Genomic DNA, 23,803 nt, shown 5'->3' with positions numbered 1-23,803 from the left:
TATTTATTCGAATCTAGGCTGATAGTTTTTTTCAAATAATCATATATGAAACTCTAGGGTCGGCTTAGATTCGAGGATTTTAAAAAACGCGCCAGTTTTAGCTGAAACTGATAAATATGGTGCATAGTTAGCGCCATCTAGAAAAGTCAGTATCGCAGCCGCTACTAGCTGCGCCAGTAGCCAACTGAAGTACACAAGGGACGTCGCCATTTTGACGTGTGTCGTGTCGGTATGGCATAGCATCGGCGCGCGGCGTGGCGTTATTGTAATGGCACCAAACAGGTGATGCCACTATAGTGCCACTTTCTAACGGATACCATATTTACTCGAATCTAACGCGCACTTTTAACACGACCCTACATCTGTGTTACCATATAGCCGTCGGCATTTCAATATGGCCGCCTCGCACCGCATCGAGCTTAGCTACCGTGGCTTCCTCTGTGTGCTGCAGTACAAGTGCTTAGGTAATAGTCTACCATCTGTCTTCACGTTCTCTGCCTCTGCTCTATCAGCATGAAGTACCGAGTTCATCATGTTGCCGCATTTTAAAAGGAAAGTGATCATGTGTGCGGAGACTGACGGAAATCGGGCCGCATCACGGGTGTTCGGAGAATCTGAAACTTTCGTGCGGGACAGCGCAAACAGAAGGAGAGGATTTTCGCCAGCAGAGCAATGCAGAACAGTTTCAGTGGAGCGAAGCCTGCGACGATCCACTTCGGCGATATCACCTTGGCCCTATCTTGAAAACAATCTGCGATGAGGAAAGTCCGCGGCGCGCCGTGTTTTCGCCGATTATAGGTTGCGTTGTAGCGAGAGGCATGCTAGCACGAAGGTCAATTCGCTCACTGCGCTTCGTCACTCAAGCGTTTTGACAGTTCGTTTCCGCGGTCAACGAGCGAGATGTGTTCATGTTTGCTTGTACGCGCGTGACACCATGCTTGTTAGTTTATTTAGTAAGCGAATGTTTGCAAGTTTATATGGCCGATAAAACTGCTATCCTTACTTCGTATAGCGGTCTACTAATTTGCTATCGCATTCGATGAAACTGCAACTTTTTTCATTCAACGCAACTTCAGTGCATCGGGAGGAAATCTGTTTTTCCAAATAACAGAAAGTTGTATTTCTGTTTGAAAGCATGAGGTGCGCGTTACTGTAGAGGCTTTTTTTTTTTTTTTTTCGTAACGGAAAACTGGTGCACATTACAATTGAGGGCGCGTTAGAATCGAGTAAATATGGTAGTTGTGCGAGCTGTAGAGGCATCGTCAAACGTTCAAGCCGGGCGGGTCTTTGAGGGGGCCACGTCCGTCCTTGGAGAGGGCCACGGGAGATGCTTTTTGCGTGTGCCACAACAAGGATGGCAAACATTGATCGTGCGCTCCCTAAAAAAGTGCAGCATCTCTAATGCGCTTGATGGTACTGAAAATAGTGCACTGTTTGAAGATGGAAGCTAGCGACGAGGCTAGCAGCGATGGTGACGTAGAATGAGCTCGGCATGTTCATATTTAATAAGCGCTGTTTCATTTTACAATGCTGTCCTCGCTTCTTTGTTCAGCCTACATTCGAAGCAAGTTTTTTTTTTTTTTTTTTTTCTGGCTTCGAACTTTTGGGGGGTCGGCTTAGAATCGGAGTCGGCCTAGATTCGAGTAAATACGGTAAGAGGTGCTTGCACATGAATCCAAGGCTCACATTTTCTCATTTGATTTGCACTGAGCACAAGATACTGTTGCATATTCGATACATGGGTCAGGCTTTCTATGACTGCTTTCTAGAGTGAACACAAAAGGTCGACATTGAATGTTCCAGCATGTATGAATGCAGATTACTGTGCACGTCTCTCCCCGCTGCAGTTCCCAGGTTCTTGTTTTAGAGTTCCAGATTCACTTCCTAGCAGGCAGATTCGTCGTTCCACCTCTAGTACAGATTTTATAAACCACGGGAGAAAGTACTGAAAGAGGCCCGGGCTGAGTTTTGCACAATGCTGCTGATCAGGGAAGAACTTGAGAAAACCGGTGGTTTGATGTGTTTACTTTTGCATTTTTTAAAGCCACCTTACATACAGGCAAGGATGTGTTCAATCAAGATGCAGTAAAACATGATTGCAGGGAATTTTGGTTTAGTCAATAAAAATATTAGGATATGAACCAACCACATGTTTGCTATTCACTCACAATGCTATTGTGTACTGTAATAGGTACTGTGAGTTCAGGGAGCACACTTTGTCTAGGGAGACCAAATGCTAGTGATAAGGCGAAACTTTAAAGAATTCGTTCTTTTTAAAAATTGTGTTTTTCTTTCCTTCTCTCGTTTCTGGGGTACATCCTACAATAGGCACAGTGTTTTATTGCAGATTTTTAGTCAACTCCAACGAAGCTTCTTTTCTAAAGAAAAAAAAAATTGACATTTTCATTTATACAAAAAATAAATTTATCCAAACATACGTCTTTAAAGTATGCTAGTGTACTTGCAAGCTAATTTACTGCAATATTTTCGTCACTGCATAAATTATGAAGCCTCCCTTCGCAAAAAATAAATGAAATACGTATTCTGTTCTGACCACACATTTCCATGCGATTGTTATTTTTGGGGGGCCTTAATATTCAAAGCAAACTAATTCAAAAAGTCTGAGCAAACTCTCATGCTTGCAAAAAGATGGCATCAGCATATATTAGCCATCTAACTTATGGCTGAAAGAAAATGTCGCACTGTACCACCCGCGCATGATTTCACAAAAAAGGGAGGCCTCACAATTTGATGTGAAATTTTTAATGGCAAAGAAAAACTGAGAAATCCACATTCATGCATTCACTAACATTTAAAAAGTAAGTTATGGAGTTCATCGTCCCAAGGCTGCACTGCGGGTTATGAGGCATGCAGTAGTGGGCACCTTGGATTCTTAACTTGGACCTAAATCTAAGTACACAAGCATTCTTGCATTTTGCCCTTATCAAAATGCAGCTGCCGCGGCCAGGATTGAACATGCTACCTCAAGCTCAGCAGCACAACGCCATAGCCAATAAGCTACCGCAGTAGGTCATTCAAAAATCACTTAGCATGGGAATGACCCTATAAGCACTTATTGAAGGATTTATTTTAATTATTGGTAAACATGAAATGCACTAAAGAGTTGCAGTTGTGCTGTTTTAAGATGTTCTGTGCTTCAAGATGTCAGGAGGATTTTTGATTTAGAGATGTGTATGCACATGTGTAGAACTCCTGGCTTATTTGTTGCACATTTACTCCGCTTTTTCATTTCTGTCTCTCTTTCAACTCTAGCAAGGGGTCATCGACTTTGGCCTTTACCTTCGAGAAAATTCTCACAGTGATGTATCTGCAGAAGGGTAAGTTTAGTTTTTCTACATCTTTATTCATCCTAACACTTAGGGCAAGTGTGCATGCTTTTAACTGTGACTCAGATTGCTGAAAGCTTTTGTCCGAGACCCTTGTTATCCTTTGTATGCACTTCATCGTTGTCTTATTCAACCAATTGTAGGTTGTTGCAATTACTTGTACAGTAATTCCTCGTTATAGTGAAATCGCTTTACTCGAAATATCGCTTTATTTGAAATTTATTCCGGTCCCGACCCAAACGCATGCATTTTAAGCCACATTACTCGAAGCGCACAAAGAGCTTGACCCCCTTAGAGCCAAGTGGCGAGCAGAGGCATCGCCGCCCCTTGGCGGCGGCGACCGTTTTTGCATGCAATGTCAAATTAATACCGCCAACGAATTAGTCTCATGCAGGCACAGAGCAGGCCACAAATGTACCAAACCCACGACCGATGACCGCCTACTAACTGGCACCAAGTGAGTGCCGAGTGCTCCGAGCTGTTTACTGCGGAGCGAACGGAAGCTGTCAAATTCCATGAGCCAGCACACCCAAACCATTAATCTCAGTCGCAATCGCATCGCTGATGTCCCCCGTGATAGAATCCACACGAAAATATAGTTTTCCTCACGCTTTGCGATGCCACAAAACCGCAGTCTCTAGAATGCAGAAAAGTGGCCAAAAGACCACGGGCAGACTCGCGCCGTAGCATTCCATGGGGTGCGCTTGATGAGCAAAGTTTTACTGCTATAAAGAGCACTTCTGGCACTGAAATGTGCCGAAAAGCACAAAAGAAGTGTCCCTCCAATTATAAGTGCCATGTTCGACGCGAGGAGCTACGTTAACAAATCGGGAAGACGACTTTGGGGAAGCCAGTCTAGAAATTTGCTCGCCGCTCGCCATAATCGGCCTGCGTCGCAATAAAACACCGCCCCTAGTTTCGTTGCACTTCTGATGGTGCAAATCGACCGATAACTTGCCGAAATCACATAACATCCGAGCGTCACCAGCGGCGAGTCAGGCTGTTAACAAAGCGGGTCAACGCAAGCTGGTGCATCCCTGGCAATTTTCTTGAGCCGGTTATGCTCGATTTGTGCCATCGGACTTTATACAAATGGTCTAAATGCGTGGTAGAGTCATTGAATTTTGTTCCTAGACATTTGTGAATGGCACGGACGCGACGGTGCGCGAACACCGACACTCGAACTGTAAAATTAGCACAGTGTCATCGGCAACGGTGCGCCGAAAAACTGTCGTTTTGCGAACTTCACGGCTGCACACCTTGGGAAAAAATTGCCTAGTGATCATGCAAAGCCCCTACTGCAAAACTGTTCAGTTTTCACGATTGTGCTGCGTACCCACAATGAGTGGCTAATTGTTTTTTGAGCGCAACAAACACAACCTCAGACTCGAGCCACGACATTTGCGGCGCTTTCCAGTGCGATACTCTCGTAGTCTTTCGTGACCTCCGCACCCCCCATAAAAGCGGCCACTGCCTTTCCCTCCTCATTTACTCTTCAGTCTGTAAGCCGTATGAACGCCAGTCACTCCTCTCACTCACCTTCATGTCAATTCCTCGCCTCCTCGCTGCTAGTTTCGACGTCGCTGCTCCTCCAAAGCTGCCCTTTTCCGGCCTGCGCTCCCGAGCACAATCTTCCACCAACAGGTGCCCTTCCGCGGTTCCTGCTTCTTGGTCTCCACGACTCCGATCGTCTTTCTTCCACTTCACGTGAAGCCGATGCCAAGCCCGTCATTGCAACCATCGCCATCACCAGCGCGCACTGACGAGAAAAGCGAGAGGCCCTGATGACATTTTGAAGCTTCTGCCTTCTGCGTCACCCGCCGCGTTCAGTCACTTTGGTGCCGACGGCGTGTGCATTTGGAACCATGCTGCAGGCCATGTGATTGGGTGTTATTCGGAGTGCTTCGTTAGGTGTGCCTCGCGTATGCAAAAGTTGAAGCTCTCGCCCGCCAGATGGGCCATAAAGATGTCAAGTGCAGCAATGGCTGGCTTGAGCGGTTCAAGAAACAACGCGGCGTGACCTCGGAAGTCGATCGTTGGTGAAAGCGCAGCCATGAACTGTGTTGCATCCCGAATAGGCAGGGTGCATTCTTTGGGTGCTTCCCCCGATGCCACCCCCTTCATCAGCGGCCACCTACCTGACGACACGGCGTGACACCGGCTGTGACGTGATGACAAAGAAGCTCACTTAGAAGCGACCCCAACCGCCACCCTTCGTGGAAGCGGGGACCAGCACGAAATTCACTCTCCCGACCCTGGCAAGACGAACGTCACGGAGAGCAAGAAACCAAGTCAACAACTTTCGTGGAAGGAGTGTGAATCCCCTGTTTCCAGATTGCCTCGTCTTTCCTTCGAAGGTGCAACATTAGAGGCAGAGTTCTGTGAACAATACGACCCCTCTGATTGGCCACACCAAGGTCATCCGATTCCCTAGTAGGGTCAACTAGGGAAGACGACTGTTTTATGAGCGGACACCTTGGGTGCAGTGGTGTGTCCTGACGTGTTCTGATATGTGCTCAGACATGTAGTGAGCTGAGACTTTCAAAGGGCTCCCCCATGGAGTGGGCTTCCATATTTGGAGTCACTGTAAATATGTAGAATAAACCCTTTTTTTTCTCACCCTTACTTCCGGACGTACTCATCCCTTTGGCTGAAGGATCACCGGCCTAAACACTACCCCCAGTCCCAACAACTGTGACACTGTAGACGTATGGCACCAACATCTGCTCCAAACTCTACTTGAAAAGTATGAAGACAAAGACATCTACAACATAGATGAGGCTGCGTTTTCCTACAAGATGCTACCGAATTGCACGTTCACTACAGCTGGCGGATCCTCATCCGGAGGAAAATAGCAAGGAGCGTGTCACGGTGCTATTTGGTGCCAATGCAACAGGTCAGGACAAGCTTCCCTTGTTGGTACTGGGGAAGGCGGAGAAGCCGTGGTACTTCCGAAATACAGCTATTTCCAAGGAATGGATCTACAGAGGTAACAAGCGAGCATGGATGACTTCTGCTATTTTTAAGACTACGTGCGCCTTCAGATAGACGGTTCGACGCAAAGAATCGGCAAGTGCTTTTCATAATTGACAATAGTCCGAGCCATGGGAAGATCGACAACATCAAGGCGATCGCTGTGGAATTTTTGCCTGCAAACACAACCGCGGCACTGCAACCGATAGATCAGGGCATCATTGAGACCACCCGGAAGCTGTACTGCAAGGCTCTCTCACAGCGCATGCTCACAGCGTACGACGTCAGTAAGAGGTACAACATTGATTTGCTTGTTACGATCCATTTGCTGAACTCACACCTTCGAAGGTTGCCAACGGCTTTGCGCACGCCGGCTTTTCCCGTGCCTTCGTGAGCAACCCTGACTATGACCAGCCTGACGATGACCTTACTTGCAGCGATCTGTGTGAGGCTGTTCATAAAAGGGCTGGCCAAGAGGTAGAAGGTGACTTTGAGACATTCGCATATGCTGACGCTTGCTTCTCCCGTGGTCGCCCCAGCAACGGATGCGGAGATAATTGACACTGTTGGTGGCCCCGACGAGGACGTAGAGCCGGCGGACGAAAACCCAGTGAAGTGGCAACTATGGTGCAGACGCAGGAGTACCTACGCCTGGTGTGAAATAAGGTTGAATGCATGGGCAACGACCATGGCCTCATGCAATGCTTGGTCAAATTAGAGCAGGGGTTGCTTGCGCCCGGTAAGAGCTTGAAGCAGCCAAAGCTCACTGCCTTTTTTGCACCTGAATAAAGTTTTGCTTCACTGAATACATTGTATTTTGACTTCCTCGCAGTTATGGTGCAATTAAAGCTTGACTGCTTTAGCTTTTTTCGAGTGGTCGCTTATATAGAATTACGGGTTATAACGAATTTTTTGGCCGTCCCGCTGACTCCGTTATAACGAGGGATTACTGTATATTGCAAAAAAAAGCCTATATGTCCACTTCTGTCATGCTGTTTAACAGCATTGTTTGCTACCATATGTTGACACGTCTTTTCAAATCATCATAGTGGTAGTACAATCGACTTCCAGTAAGTCGACCTTGACCGCACTGCCGAAATTGATCGAATTATCCGGTGGATCAAATTAAACATGAAGCAGAAAAAACGTAGAACACACTACTAATTCATTTGTCAGTATGTATTTGCCCGATTCTAACATGCCCCTCAATCAAACGCATGCCCATTTTCTATGTGTCCAAAGTGGATCCAGTTGCTTTCAATGACACTACATGACAGCATTGCAGAAGCGAGAGCTAGTGATTTTTCACTGCTTTTGACTGTAAGTTCACTGCTGCATGCAGTGCAATAATATTTGGCTCACATGTTCACAGGAGCCTCATTAATAGATCAGCAACGCTTTCTTAGTATGTTCAAAAAGTGTTTCAGGGCCCCTTACAGCTTCGTCGAGACAGACGCTGCCACTAAGGGGGGGGGGTGTCATCATAGGGGTTAGGTACGTGTGTGCTGGTTGGTCAAGTTCGAATTATCTGGCAAAGACCAATTTTAAAACGAAAATAATGAAAGTTTGGGCCCATAGAAATGCATGGGAGACGGCTGGGACGTTCGGTCAGGATTGAATTAACCGAGAAATCGAATTAACCAGGGTAGAATTACTGTAAGGTCTACTGTATTCACTGTTTCGAATTCTGCTTGTAAGTTCTCTTATGAGCATCCTTGTGCACGTGCAGTGTTTGTTAACCTGTTCGCTTTTTCCTCACTAGGGTGGAACCTGCAAGCATGACTGCTGTGTTGGACCAAAAAAATTATATCGAGGAGCTGAACCGTCACCTAAAGTAAGTGTTGTACATTTTGTCATCAATTTTTTGCCCCAGCTCACCTGAATGTGGAAAAATGAGCTGATTTTCAGACATATTGTTTTAGATATGTATTGTTTCTTTTGATAGCTGCTGTCCTTATGCACAGTGGGATATTTTAGAATGTTACTTATTCTATAGAATCATCTATGAAATGAATGTGGAAGTAGCAGGTCAAGAAATATTACAACATTAGTTTGTATTCTTAATAGACACCAACAAAAAAAGAAGCTAGAAGGAAGGACCTTTGCGTGTACCAACGTTTTCTGCATTATTGAAAGCTTAATAATTCTGGGGTTTTACGTGCCAATACCACAATCTGGTTATGAGGCACACCGCAGTGGAGGACTTGGGAGATTGTGGATGAAGGCAGTGGCGCACCTGACGGGGGGGGGGGGGGGGAAGGAGGATATGCTTTTCGAAAAAAAAAAAAATGTTCATGGCAGATATGTGCTGATTTCAGCACTGATAGAAGACGTCACTAATGGGTTAGCATTGTTCTGCAAATTAGGAAAGTTCACTTAGGCTGAAGCTTTGCATATGACTGAATGGGTTTTATGATGCACACAATTTTTCTAGTTTCTTGCATGCCATCACCTGGAAGGTCAAGACATCACATGTGAACGTTAAAGTTTATGCTTGTGTTCATGCAAAGGTTGCAACAGCACATACTGTATGCAACAGCACATGCTGGAAAACATGTTGAAGCAACAAGCAGGGGGAGAAAGGGAGGAAGAAGCTTGCTGTGGTGGTTATGGTGGTCGCATGGCCATGTGGCTATCCCACTGTGCACCAAGATGGCTCCACGAAGGGGGAAAACTTGTCATCCACTTGACAGTAGCCAAAGCTACAAAGGAAACAAACCCATACGGCTTTCTCAGAAAATAAAGCTTTGCAGTAAAAGAAACATTCATCGTGGTCCTGGTATCGAACACGGGACCAACTCCTTTTCGGCGCTGTTGCTCTAATTCGTCTTTGCTCTGCAATCTGCTAGCCCCCTGGTTAGCTCAAATGGTAGAGCGATTGCCCCGGAAAGGCGTCGGTTTCAGATCCATGCCAGTGGTAATGGAGGCAGCATAATGAAAGGCAGGAGTCGTGAGACAATCGTGAAAGCTCTTTTTCCCAACCAGTTTGGGTTATATCAAGTCTGCCAAGTGAAATACAGTAGAATTTCGGTGATACGATCACCCCTAATACGAATTTCGGGATGAGACAAATTTTTCAAAAGTCCCGGCCCAAGCCCATTAGCTTACAGTGTGCTAAATTTCGGATGTTGCAAACCACTTTTCATGCCATAGCAAATGATACAAACAACCAAGCTGCCGTGTTGATCCCCGATGGAGCCGGAGAGGAAGCCCCGATTGGCTCAAACTGGCTTGATAAAGCGTGAGTTGCCAGCAAGTCGGTAAAGCCAGGCACTGGCTGTTGTCAGACTGTCAGAGCGGCGGCACCGATGCACCAGTCGCATTCCTGTTTCCAGCGCGACCTATGTCACTCCGCCTTCACTTCGCCCCCACGTGTCCCCCCCCCCCCCAAAAAAAAAAAAAATAGCTTTTGCTTTCTCCGTGTGTGCGTACATGGATTCGCACACTCTCTCTCTCTTCCCATCCCCTCTCACACTCTGTCTCAACACCTCTTGAGCTGTCTCGGTGGTGGCTTGGCCAGTGTGCTCTGGTGTGGCAGTGCAGTGATGAGTTGGCGTGTGCGTAAGCGAACTCGTTGCTTCAGCTGCTTCTACACGTATGGAGATATTATTGCAAGTTGGACTCAACAAAGATGTCTTCTCAGGAGCGGAAAGCCCTTTCCTTCAAAGAGAAGCTCAATATTCTGAGAAAGGTGGATGAAGACTCGAAGAGAAAGCACTTGAACATAGCAAAGGAGCTACCTCACTACATCGACACTGAGCTCGATTGTCAAGCAACGCTACCAAATTATGAAAAATGTGCAGTGCTTTAACATTTACACGAAGGAAGCCAAAACAGCACAGCATGTCAAGCTTAAGACATTTCTATGGCATGGTTCAAAGATGCGAGTGTGTTCAGTGTAAATAGAGATGGCGAGGTTGTGCACGAGAAAGCCAACGAGATCGTGCTTTCTTTATATAAGCATTGAGGGTTTTCAGGCCTCGGGTGGGTGGCTCCACTGCCGTAAACGGGCCCTGAACCACTTTTTATCGAAGTCGACAAATGCATTTGAAATTAAAATAGAAATACTTTGCCACAAAAAGTTCATCAATGCGTTCAGAAGAAGTGAAGTTACTGGCAATCAAAGGTCGCCTATGATCCTGTTTGCTGTGCTCCCGTTCGTTCTTGAATGCCTTGCACTGCGAAGGCTATGGCAGAGCAGGGCGGGCTTGCAACGCTCCGCCTACTGAGCATCACCATGGGGTGCAGTTAGAGTTTGATTTTGGATGTTCACGTAGACAGCACTACCTTAAATTTTGCCGCTTACGACACTCCAAAAGCAGCCAGACGCGGTTGTCCTTAGCGAGCTGCAGTGCGCTTAGTCAGCGGACTCGTTGTGGCACCCCGTGGCAGCTGCCGTATCTACGCTATGCGGCAGACTGCAGCTACATGTAACTGTAGTGCGTATTTGCAGCTTTTGCTTTCTGCACGACAGAACTTGAGTGCGCACTCGCACTCATAGGCTCTAGTCTGGCAGTGGTACATTGTGAAGACCAGCTTCCTGGCACCAACTTGACCGACGGATAGCAGCCACATCCAACTTGCGCATTTTGAAGCGCTATCAATAACTCAGACGAAGCAAAGTCTGCCAAGGCATCTAACCAGGAGCGGCCAGGAGTGAGCTCGCACTGGCAGGTGTGAGTGTGGTCTGACCTTAAGCTTCACATGGTTCAAGGCTAGTTGAATGTTCAAAACTAGTCGAAATTAGTGAGACCCGACGGCTACGGCACTGATAAGCAAGGTGGCCAAAGTTTTATTCCTACACGGGCAGCGCGGTGGAGCACAGCAGACAATAGTGGGCTTCTTCCGGAAAAGCGTAATGATTATCGAAATTCGAAAGCAGATTTTCGCTTACTTCAGCCTGTTTATTAAACGGAGTCAATAAATATACACAGTAACAATAGTAAGAAGCACACTGATGCAAACACCCTTCTTGATTGACGTCAGCTATTGGCCAATAGCAGCTGTGTATGGGAATCTGCTATATTACAAAATGAAGCGTTCAGAAGAGAGTGAGGAGCTGGTTTCTGTTGAAACGAGAGCATTTGAGAGAAAGGTGACTTTGCGTTCCACTTGCGAGCTCTACCTGCCGCGCACAACTGCAAAATTTGGCTGAGATGTTCACAGAAGTGTATGCTATACCCGGTCTGTGTTTTTTCACCAAGCTCGAGGAGTGGTTCAGGACCCTTTTAAAGCAAGACACGGCCTGGCGTAAGCAGTGAGGCACAGAAGGCCGACCAATCCATCATCAGTGATTGGATGGCCTTCGTTTATAGCCGTATACAAGCCTCGAGATTTTTTTTAATGTTGGTAAGGTGGGTCTTCAACATGCAGCCTGAGAAGAGCTTGTGTTTTAAGGAGCAGACAAACTAGGGTAGACAAAAAAAACAAGGAAAGTATAGTGGGCTTCTTCTGTGGCAATGCTGACGGATCGAAAAACTTCAACTTACAGTAATAGGGAAGTACGGGAAGCCCCGGTGGCTTCAAACGAGAACGTCATTTGCCTTGGGTTTATAAGGCCAACAAAAAGGCGTGGATGACAGCAGTCCTGTTCTAGGAATTCTTTTCCCTACTTGACAGAAAGATGTCTGGTAAGAATAGAATGATCATCCTGGTTCCTGCCTGTGTGCCGCTCATCTGAAGCAGGTGGCTCTCCAGAACATCAAGTTCGTGTTTCTGCAGCCGCTTGACGCTGGTATTATGCAGAACGCCAAGCACCATATTCGAACCCCTTCTGGGCTACTGTCTTCTCGCAAAAATTTACCACAAAGACGGCAACTTACAGATAAGCTCGTTGGACATCATACACTTCGTAGCCATGGCTTTGGACAGGCCACGCAGTAGCCAATTGTTTTCACAAGTGTGGCTTTTTCAGTCCTGTGGTGGCCTCTCCAGCGCCAGCCAACCGACAATCGCAAAATGGGATCAGCTGAATTCTGAGTGCTGCTTGGAAGACTTCATCACTGCTAATAACGACCTTGTCACTTGCGGTGTGCACACCTTTGAAGACAATGTAGATGAAGTTGTGTCGGAGCTTGCATTGTCCAGCGATGATGAAGACGACGATGAAAACATGTGCAACGACTAGCAACCACCACTAACAGCCTATACACTACTCGCACTTGACGTTCTAAGGCATGTTATGGGTGCCGACGTGGTCAGCGACAACACCTGCAACCGTTTTTATGCTTTCAAAAGATGCCTTCTGGTGGATCATGCAAAGAAGAAAATGTAAAAAGACATCTGAGATTTCTTCTGCCCCAAATAAAGAAATTTCAGGTGTACTTGCATTTCGTTACTTTTAGTTTTCTAATTTTTTATGTTTTTGGGTGACTCAAATTTTTTTCGCCGTTCTGAGAGATAAATTTCTATCATCGAGATTCCTATATCCTACCGTAAAATTCCGAGCAAGCGCCCCCACCCGTGCAAGAGCCCCCCCCTAAATTCACTGCCAATTTCGAATTTCCGCGCCGTTCCGGGAAAGCGCCCCCCCCCCCCCCCCCCCGCTTCCGCACCAACACTGGCCTGCCACATCCAGTTCACGAAAATAATGGCAAATCGCACCGATGCGCATTGGGGCGCCCCGATGAGCCATTTATCGAATCATAGTCGTACCCGCGCGCCCCAGTGGGCACACGAGTGCATCCGGGCGAACTGCAGCTGGCGGTCTGTAGTTCACGGACCGCCGGCCGACGGCGAGATCTGCCTCTCGCACGGCGCAGAGGAGTTCCCTGCGGCACAGCGACGTGACAATTCGGCGACAGAGGAGTGGTCGCGGCTACGCTCTGGCATCGCCGGCAGCTTCACCGCTGCTAATCACTCGCCACCGATATCGTCGCTAGGCCTTTTTCAGTTCACTTCGAATCTGTAGCAGACGGCGCTTCAGCACGAACCGCCGACGCTCCCAAGCAGCAATGTTTTGTTACCGCCGTGGCCGCTTTACCCTCTCCTCGCAATAATTTCTCACGATGAAGTAAACATGCTGATATTTGCGGCGCCACCAGCTGCGATACGAGCATGGCCGAGCCGCGGTTCGCTGTCCGCCGTCGGTACCCATGGACTGCAGCTGAGCTTCACTTGTATCGGAACTCTCATTAGCGCTAAACGTTTCACCGTGGACATATGGTTTTTAATAAAGTGAACATTACGCGTCACTTTACTCTATAGCGGATATAATTTTGCCTGGAATAGAAGCTGCATAACCAATAACCAATGTTCGTGTCGCCGGTCGCGGCAACGCGCCGGTGCAGCGTCGATGCGCTCTTTCTGTAGTTCTTTCGGTGGTTTTGAGTAACGGTGGTTTTGAGAGTGATAAACACCACTAACAAATCTTTGGCTTAATAAAGTTCATGTTCAATAAAGTTTTAATGCTATTCCCACTGCGCTTCTTTTTTTTTTCGGGAAAATTTTGTCGTGGCCATCTTGAATTTTGGTGCCGTTCCGGGATAGCGCCCCCCCTAACTTTTCCGGTAATTTCGACTTGCTCGAGGGGGGGCGCTTGCTCGGAATTTTACGGTATATTCTGATTCCTACATCAGGAAGCTATACGACCTCATTGGTAGTATAGCTTCCTTGATAGCTCCATTCTTTAACCCTTTCAGGGTCAATACCGTACAAGTACGGCCTCCGTGAACACCCTCAAAATGGTCAATGGCGTACATGTACGGTATCGCTTGTAAATTTAAAAAGTGCGCCTCTTTCGATCATTTCTTTCGCTTGGTATGTGCTGCCACTCGACAGGAAGACATGAAATTTTTTACTTGCGCCAATGCCTCTCCGTTTTTTATGGCAACGGCGCGTCAGCTATTGCTCGCGCATCCGGGAGCGTGCGCGCGCGCGGCACCAGCGGCAAGTTAGGGTTTTCTCCTGCGGCGGATCCCGCTTGTTGCACGCGCTAAACTGATGGCTATCTGGTTTCAAATCTCTCAAAGGGTGACCGCTTGTTACTCGATCGTTTATCGCCCACCGCGGCACGATTACACCTGTTCCCAGGCAGCCGCGTATATACACAAGCGATGCTGCCGTTCTTGCGTTTCCTTTTTTGGAGACCACAAAAGCTCTATCGTATCTTGGTGGCGATAAGACGAAGGCTTCTCACTTGTTTCGGATTCCGGACGTGCACTCAACTATGTTTCAGTCAGCTTATCTTCTTATTCATGAAAAAACATTGTGTTTTTTACAACACAAATGATTTTTTCCTCACTTCACTGTCACTTTGAAAAAATTGCAACCATATTTTTTTGAAATAGGTTCTTTTGAAGAATTTAAATCAGCAATAAAAAAATCGACCCTGGGGGGTCGCACTTGGCAAAAAAGAATTCGACCCTCAAAGGGTTAAACTCTCATTGCCTGCTTAGATAATGTCAAGGACAGGCTTCAATTTGTCAAACACAATTGACCTCTAAAATGCATAATTAAGACATTTATTGCAGCAATTGTTTTACGATGTAGATAATTGCATAAGTCACCTTTTATTTCAAGCTCGCTGCAAAAACAATAATAGTAAGGTCACCAAATTTTAATTGCCCTCTATTAGAAAGATTGAAAAGCACTGTGTGTGTGTAGTGTACCTCAAATACCTTTTTACAATTCCTACTTGTATTCAGTTTTTGGGAGCAAGGAGCTACACGTGACATAAACATGTCACAGTATGCTGTGTCCTCTCTGAAGGAAGACACAACACTGCAGCTGTTACAGTGGTTGATGACAGCAGGTTGCTTCAGGTTTCTCTTAGCTGCACATGCCATACACAGAAACCACTCTGTGTCATAAGGTTTTGCATCTCAGAGCACTGCAGTGCTGATGATTTTGACATGTCCAGCAGTTTGAGCAGCTCTAATTTGTGCACTTCGTGATCAAAATAACATATCTGCTGGCCATTTCCAATCGGTCATACTTAGTGGGAACAGGCTCGTTTAGGCGATAACTACCATTTCTGTATCTTCTGCTGCAACAGAAGCTTATGGTTCTGCTTCTTTATATTGCATTGTTCTGAAGCCAACATCATCTCCCATGTGTACACCCGGCCACAAAAGTTTACGCACCAGGGAATCTCAGAAAACTTTCAATTCCCAATCAGCCTGTAATTACAGTAGCCAATAAAACTGTACACGACAATGTTAACACATTCTAGTCGAGGCCCAATCTAAAAATACCACGCTGTGTTGTGAGGCTGCGGAGATATTCAGCTTTTTCTCAGATTTTATGGTCCGAAATATTTTGTGGCCGGGTGTACAAGGGTGCTACTGAAAAAACTTAATTTCATCAAAGCTTAGGCATGGTATTGAGAAATGCAGTTGCATATTGCAAAATGCACCTCCCTCAATTCCACGTTGCAAGCCTTAGCTGTGAGAAAGTTCTGCTTTTTCTCAGCTCCCATGTCCCATGGAACTCCTGTGGGCTACTAAATCAAATGAAATATGAATTTTACAAACATACAGGATGATATGATATGCTTTCAACACACAATTGCACCTCTTTTTTATTTGTAGCTTGGTGCTCAAGTGTGAATAGTTGCAGTGGAAGCTCGTTGATACGATCTTCATGGGCACCAGAAAATAAAGCGTATCATTAGAAAATCGTATCATACAAGGTATTATCCAACCAAATTGCATTATTGGGATAAGAAAAATGAAACATATTATCCCAAAAGTATTATACAGAATCATATCAACTAGATTCCACTGTATTTAGCTTGCACAAATTTTGGCACAGATATTAAAATTTTGAGTAAATGCTTATGTTGCTTAAAAGGAAAATGCAAAAATGAAATTTCAGATGCAAGCAGAATGTTATGTAATGAATTTTGTGTCCATGGAGGGAATGCATTGCTGGTTTTGGATCATTGATGGATTTTGCTGCTGATTATCTTTGGCAGTTCTGCTACAATCTTAGTTTCGCTTATGGTTTTGTTTGTCTGTATTGTTTCAGTGCTACGGTAACAAACCTCCAGCAAAAAGTGGAGCAGCTACAGACAACCAATGCACTGATGAAAGAAGACTTGGCTATAAGCAAAAATCAGATACTCACTTTGGAGGAAGAGAATCGCGTCCTCAGAGAGCACCAGGACTCAATTGTCGAAGACCATCAGCGCAAGCTTCAGGTTGGTTGCACCTTTACCATGCTTAGGATCTTTCCCCCATCAGGAAAAGATTAGACCCTTTTTAGGGGGTGGTCAAATATTCGAAAAATTTTGAATACCAGTCGAATAAAATATATTAAACAATTATATTCAAGTTGTAAAATAAGTATTTACAATTTTTCAATTATTAAGTGATACAAATATTTAAAAAAAATCAAATATATTGTTGGAAGTGCGGAAGCAGCTACGATTCTTTGCATTTGTTACTATCTAAGCTTTGAATGTGAGCCCTATAGGATTGTGCTACATGCTCCGACCATGGCAGAATTTAGCGCATGAGGTAGTCTCAGCTACTGGATGACTAAGTTATGCGGAAAAGGCAACCTCTTGGTGGCAAAGGGCACAGGTCTGCAATTAGTGAGGGGACAAATTAGCACAATGAAACGTAATGAGGCTATTGTACAAAAGAGTTCATTTGCAATAATGTTTTTCTTGGGTGTATAAGTCCAGTGCGCCAATCCACCACAGCAGTGCCCATCCACGATAAGCAAACATGCCAGCTGACTGCTGCATGCTCATATGGCCCTTCAGTGCAGCAGTGTAGTCCCACAGCTTCCATATTATAAGCAGTCCATGATGGCGGCAGCCGTCCACTTCTGCTAAAACTGTCTACATGGCCTTTGTTCGCTCCTTTTATTTTTTAATCCAAGGCTTGGAAAAAAAAGTACTTTTTATGGTTGCATTCCTTTTTGTTTGAGACCTATTTCAATATTATCTAATTCATACTTGTCCGTGGTTGCATCATCTTCCCATGACGCACCTTCTAGCTTCTTTTGCTCATCCATCTTCGGGTTTGTGATGTAATGAGTGCCATAGCAGTAGAAAACGCACATTTTACGCATTGAACGTGGTTCAATGTCCCATGCATTGGGAGCATGTTAAAGATGCCCAGGTGGTCAAAATTAATCCGGAGTCCCCCACTACGGCGTGCCTCATAATAAAATCCTGGTTTTGGCACGTACAACCCCAGAATTCAATTTGAGCAAAAAAGCTGGCGTCTGTAATCTGTAGCAGCGAACCGGCACCCAAAGACCCATTTGCTGTGACGCCATGTCAGGAGCGTGCTTCAACGGAGCAGAGCGAGCAAAAGGGAGGGGACACCTGCTGCTGTGGTAGCATGCCAGGTGTTGTGGGACGGGAGAGGGCATCACTGCAACGCCACGTCACTCTCGCTCTCGGAAGCCGGCACGTGGTTCATATTTCTCTCACTCGTACCCCCACTGGGCTTAGCTGCTGCGAGCACCTGCCAGCCTTGCTGGCAACTGCTGTTCCTCGGTCTCTCGTCATGCAGGATGTCGGTGGCATGCTGTGTTGGCACCACAGGCTGCTGCTGCTTGCTGGCTTGGGCAGCACGTACCACTATGGTACATTACTCGCAGTGCCAAACTTGAAGGACCGCTCAGCAGCGTTCAATTGGTCACTAATGCTTTTGCATTCACAACTCATAAGTGCTTAGGTGTCCTTGGATTTTTTCTCATAGGTCAGTATACGCTAGTTCAGCTTTAAAGCAGGTTGATATACCGTGTAGACTTGGGGAAGGGCTGCACTATTTTTTTTTTTTTCACAATTTTGACTAGGTGCGGCCCTAGCACGGGACCGCGCCTTTTGGTCAAAATTGTGCACTCCCAGGATCCCCGGGTGAACCATTGCATCAGAGGTCAATGCGCAGCTATCGCCATATAGTAGCGGCTCACGGAAGTACGCAGCACGTGAAAATTCGCCCATGTAAACACACAGCATGGGGGCACTGAACGCAATTGCTTCTCTGTTGGTCATTTTTTTCCCAAATATTGGGCTGCCAAGTTGGGGGTGCGGCCCTTACACGAGTCTATACGGTAAGTCAGGACATTGAGTTAGCTAAGAAGCTTCTGAAAGATAAGTCCAACATAACTAAAAAAATGTTAATGAATGTTCTCTTCATCACACACGGTAAGCTTAATGTTGAAAAATGTTGTATATTCTCATATGAGGGCCACACTTTTTTTCGTTAAACTTATTGGTCTTTGATCGGGGGATGGACCTTTCACCACCTACCCGCTTCCTTTTCTGTGATTATGCAGAGAACAGTACTTGTAATTTTCTTTTTAGCATTTGTCTTGAACATTGAACTGTAAAGGCTCAATCACACCGGCAACTTGAGGTGATCGCGCAACCATTTGCGACTGGCGATCAAAAAGCGACTGATGGCAACCAATGCTCACACCGGCAAGCCCGGCAGAGTGCGACTTGCAAGCTGCAATCCCGGAGATTAACGTTCTCAGCGAGAACTCTAGGAATCTACCCAGTTCACGCGCACTTCGGTGGCACTAAGCTCACTGGTTTCGCATTCCGGCAACAGGCATTGATTTTGATTCGAGCGAAAGGAAAGACATCGTCCATGTGCTGATGTGTTTTGCCGTGGTGTCAGCTGTGGCAGCGTGGAAGCCACTGAAGAAAACGCAACGCTGGTGGGTGCGCCCGTGCCTCCCCTCGCGAGAAGTGGCCGGCCACGCAAGCCACCTCCAGCCCGAACGAGGAGTATTATCAAGAGTAAGTTGTAATTTCCAGTTCGTGTTGCGTGGGAATCGGTGCATAATAATTAAGCGAAGCTGTTCACCCACTGTTCACCTTTGGGTGGCGTGCTCATCCAAAGAACAGCAGCTGGAAAAAGGGCTTTGTGTTTGTTTTGCTTTCTTTTGCTGCTGTTTAGCTTCGAGCGAATGCCACCGCGTACATTCAACACGTTGCTGCAACTGCTGCGTCCCAACATCACAAGGCAACACACTAATTACAGGCCTGTAGTCTGCCATGGCGTGAACATCGCATTTGGCGTGACGCAGGAGGACGCCGCCGCATGAAAACACATAACATCACTTTCGGCGCGGCGCTGATTGGTCGAGGAGCTTTGCGACCACGGTCGTGTGACTGAAAAATAAAGCAGCAAGCGACTGGCCCAAAATGGTTGCTTTTCGAGAAAAACGACCATTTGCAACTGGTCGTGCGACCGCTGTCAGTTGCCGGTGTGAATGAGCCTTAATGATGTAACACATGGAAGGCAGAAGTACAGTGGCTATAAATGTGCACATTGTGTGTTTATTGAGGCTATGTTACTGTGAACAAGTCACTGCAATTAGTGAAAACCACGAGGATCGATTGTCTCTTCCATCTTTTACTCTGTCTTTATGTGAACAGAATGCAAAGGCTGATATGTGTGCTGAGAGAGAGACACTGCAGGCAAATCAAGCTGGTCTGGACTCGCTGTACACAGAGGTCCGGAGGCAGTTGTCTGAGGAAGTGGACAGGAGACAGGTAATATTCTGGACTTGTTGATTTGGGGCATTGTGGCACAACATGCATGGCAGCAGTGGACATAAATGCAGTGGACATAAATTAGGCTGTTGATATTGATAACTTGAACGGCAGCAGAACTGATAGTTGGGCGAGTTGGTACGTATTCATAGTGAAATATTTAGCGCGCACAATAGACAGGGACACAGTGAAGCACTCATGTGTCCACCTTCACTGTGTCCTTGTCAATTGTGCGTGCTAAATATTTTACTATGGATAACTTGAAACTCAGCTGAGCTCTGCCAGCCAAACAGTTTGGGCATGTGCAGAATGCTTTGACCATGCATCACATGCCTCCCTGCATCATCATCTTCAGCAATGGCTGCCAAGATGTGCACCCACAGTACTTAAAAGACGACAGGGCCACTTATTGTGCATGTCATAGTTTGAATGCATTTTTAATTACCCATCCATAAAAGAGCTTAAAATACTCAGCAGCTCCGACTACAGGGTGGGGCTACTGCCTTTAAAACAACCCGCTGGTATGTTTCTCACGGGACCATAAAAAAACAACAAAAAAAACATAAGAGCCGAGAAACGCAAGAGTCGAGAAAAAGGAAAGAAAAATCAGAAATGAGAGTAGTGGTGAACTGCACACAGTTTTATTTGAATTCGTACGTTTGAAAAAAAAGTCGCAGTTTCACCCGAAAGCCGACGCATCGATTGTGATAGCAAATTGGTAGACTGCGATATAAAGTAAGGATAGTAGTTTTATCGTCCCTGTAAACTTGTAAACATTCGCTTATTAACTACATTAACAAGCATGGTGTCAGCGCGTACACGCAAACATGAACACATCACACTCGATGAGCGCGGACACTCACTATCAAAACACTGGCGTGAGGAAGCACCGCAGCACCAGCGAGCGAAGTGACTTTGTGCTGTCTATCGCTTCAACGCAAACTGAGCGCCGAGAACACACAGCACACACAAAGCTACGAGCCACCGACGCACCTACACTGCCTAAACTCTGCCCCCAACGCAGATCGCTTTCAAGATATGGGCCCGTGCAATCGCGCATGGCGGCGCAGTACGCAGTTGATGCCAGAGTACAACGTCGCACAGGTGTGCCATTGAGTTAATATACTCATTCTAGAGGAAAAGCTGGGCGAAAAAAGCGGGAACCGCAAAGGTGCCGTCATGTTGCTACGACTAATTTTTGTAGCGCTAAATTTATTCAAAATATTATGCAAAAGCAAGCACTTACACATAGCATGTTGGCATGGACAATGTTTGAAGTTCATTCCGTATATTTTTCAAAAAGATCATATGGCTATTTAGAAAATTTTGATGTAAAATTTACGTTGTCTAGAAAGCTGCGTTTGCAGGCGCCTTAACTAGATGGTGCTATCTTACTGACGGAGGCTCGGGTTCGTGTTGATTGCGCGCCTCATCTCAGTCGCATCTCGTCGTCTGCGCCTGTGCGCCTGCATAGGGTATCAACATGGCAGCGCCCTTGCAGTTCCCGATTTCAACACATGGGCACTATGGGGTGCTTTTCCTCTAGAGTTGGTTATATTAACTCTATGGGGCGCGCACTTTTTCCACGTCGCAGATCGCTTTCAAGATACGGCGCTGGAGTAACCCCATCCCCCTGTGCCTCGCGGGCGACACAAGGAGCTCGCTTCCACCTCGCCTTTATGCTTCGCGCGTGCAAGATTGAGCCGCAATCATCGGCTGACCCTCGCACGCCTTCACTCGCACGTGCAGCATACGCCGCGCAGCATTATCACTCTTGAACTTTATACGGAACAGCTATGCGCCAAACCCAATTTTAAGGCCCCAACACGTCATAGACACCATCTTTAGATAGCAAATACAGATCTCAAAGGCCATGCTTTTGCTGGTGGAAACCGAAAATAGGTCATAACACGCCCTCGGCACGTTGGGCGGTCAATCCCGTCGTCAAGCCACCGAGGCAAGCGACATGAAAAGTCAACATGGCCGCTCGGGCCGGCGCGGAGTGGCAGTTCGCAACACATGATGTGGGAATGGTCCCACAGTTGCGACGCAACAGTGGTGTTACCAATGTATTGGGTCCTATGGGAGCTGTACCGGGACCGGCCGAAAACAATGTAACAGCCGGGAAAAACGCAGCACCCGGGAATGTAACAGCGGGGTTCTGCTGTATCTATGCTGTGGTTGCCTCCTTTTCCAAGAAAAAAAATAATTGGCACCGAGAATGGGGGGCGCATTTTGTGAAACATACTGTATGCAAAGATACAAACAAAATGAAAACTGATTAAAGTAGCGATATACTGAGTAATGCCAGCTAATGAAATAGCTGCCAACAATGGGTGATTGCCAGCAAAACGTGTCTGAGAGATGCTGAGGTTGCACTTGGACTCGTAGGATAAAGTTCAGAAGAAAAATCTCCTGTGGGAGTTATCTGAAAGATGCGTGAGCATTTCGTAGTAACGATGTGGTGTTCAGTGGCCATACGCTGGTATGTTTCATATAATTGCGAGAACGATCGCGAAAGAATCATGAAACAGAGAAGCGTGGTTGCAACACTGAACAAACCCTTTCGGGTGCCAAATAATTCTGTTGATTTAAAACTTAATGTCACCGAATTACTTACATCTTCAGAATTTTAAAAAGTGTACAGCTGCAGAATAGAATGAGAATTTAAAATTCTTTAGTGAGTTTAGTCAAGCTTACAAAATGTGGGACTCCAATTGAAAACTCGCTACAGAAACATCAGATATGGGAGCATCAACTATTCCATGTCTAGCAGGGTTAAAAAGCACCTTTCCAGCCTCTTTAAAATTATACCTGGTGGAAAACATTGCGTAAAACAATGAAAGTGAGCCCACTACATGCAATGACATACTCACGGCGAGCAAAAATACCTAACCGTCTACCTTCTCATTCGTTTTACTAAAAACATTTGGTTTTTTTATTCAAGCTTGCAACACAATTCCAATAAGAAGTGTTTCAAGATATCTGCTACACATTTTAAATATACTTCCTTTCATCAATGCTTTTGCAGCTGAAGCACAATCTTGGTGTACACAATTTTGTACAGTGTGCCTTAAAGGGTTAAGTGAGACCTGCACGGGACGACGTAGAAGAGGAGAGTAGAAGCAATGTTCACTCGTGTTATAGATAGCCCGCAGCAGATCTGGACATCGGGTGAAATGACGGGGGAGATGTAGGAAATGAATGAACTGTATGCAACATTTATTATTCTTGTTGGTTGATTCTACTGCAGGTGGTGGCACCAGGTGCGCTGATGAAGTTCTGATCAGTATAAGCCGTTATTGCTCTTTAGCGTATTATCCACCCCCGTCGAACCTTTATGAACTGTGATCAACCGTGCTCCGGTGGCGGCTATATCTGGCGCGGCGATGGGGGCCGTATCTTGAAAGCGATGTGCAGGATTGCGACTCCTGCGTCAATTGCGCCTTTTTGATACTAACGCAAATTCCTGCGCGAAACACGGAAAATTGACCGAAATTGCGCCACACTGCCATAACGGCTTCGGCATATGTGCTCCAGCAGTGGCCATGAACGGCGAGTCGATTTGTTCTCCGAAAAAGAGTGCAGCCATTCACATTCTGCACACCACGCGACGGCGCCTCCTGCACAGTTTCTCATAATTTTCACGTTATAACACTGGACTTTTCAGCGCTTCTGGCAAGTGGGAGGCACACGCGTGGCCACTCCTAGCTGTTGTCACTGCTGTCAGAACGGCAGGGCGGCTGTGTTTAGAGTGTGCTAGAGTACGGTTGAGTGGGCCGAGCAGCATGGCATTCCCTAGCTGAGGCGCAAAACAACGAAAAGTAGGCTGAGGATGCTGCGAGCAAACTAGATGTTGGGGAGGCGCGCGCTGCAGCAGGTTCAGCGGGTGGGCGTCTGTGTCCCCAGGGCAGGAATAACGTAAAACTATGCCAATCTGTTTTTGTGCCCATATGGACGAGTCCTTGGCCATTTTGACCTATCACGAAGCGCTAATGGCAGATTTGGAATAATA

At 46.3% G+C, this 23,803-nt stretch overlaps 1 protein-coding gene across 4 annotated transcripts in view; it reads left to right on the top strand.

Annotated features, from left to right (window-relative positions):
• LOC119436257 (RUN and FYVE domain-containing protein 2-like) overlaps positions 1-23,803 on the top strand; it is a 105,014-nt gene that overhangs the window by 34,877 nt on the left and 46,334 nt on the right. For 3 of the 4 annotated variants that reach the window (XM_037703050.2, XM_037703051.2, XM_037703049.2), the window contains 4 exons: positions 3,274-3,338; positions 8,083-8,154; positions 16,290-16,461; positions 19,672-19,788. In XM_037703050.2, coding sequence (XP_037558978.1) covers positions 3,274-3,338; positions 8,083-8,154; positions 16,290-16,461; positions 19,672-19,788 — 426 coding nt within the window. The remainder of the gene's footprint in view (positions 1-3,273; positions 3,339-8,082; positions 8,155-16,289; positions 16,462-19,671; positions 19,789-23,803) is intronic. The other variant, XM_049656545.1, reaches the window with a different exon arrangement.

The sequence above is a fragment of the Dermacentor silvarum genome, chromosome 1 (assembly GCF_013339745.2).
Source record: "Dermacentor silvarum isolate Dsil-2018 chromosome 1, BIME_Dsil_1.4, whole genome shotgun sequence".
NCBI classification, from domain to species: domain Eukaryota; kingdom Metazoa; phylum Arthropoda; class Arachnida; order Ixodida; family Ixodidae; genus Dermacentor; species Dermacentor silvarum.
This window is presented reverse-complemented; position numbering and strand designations above follow the sequence as displayed.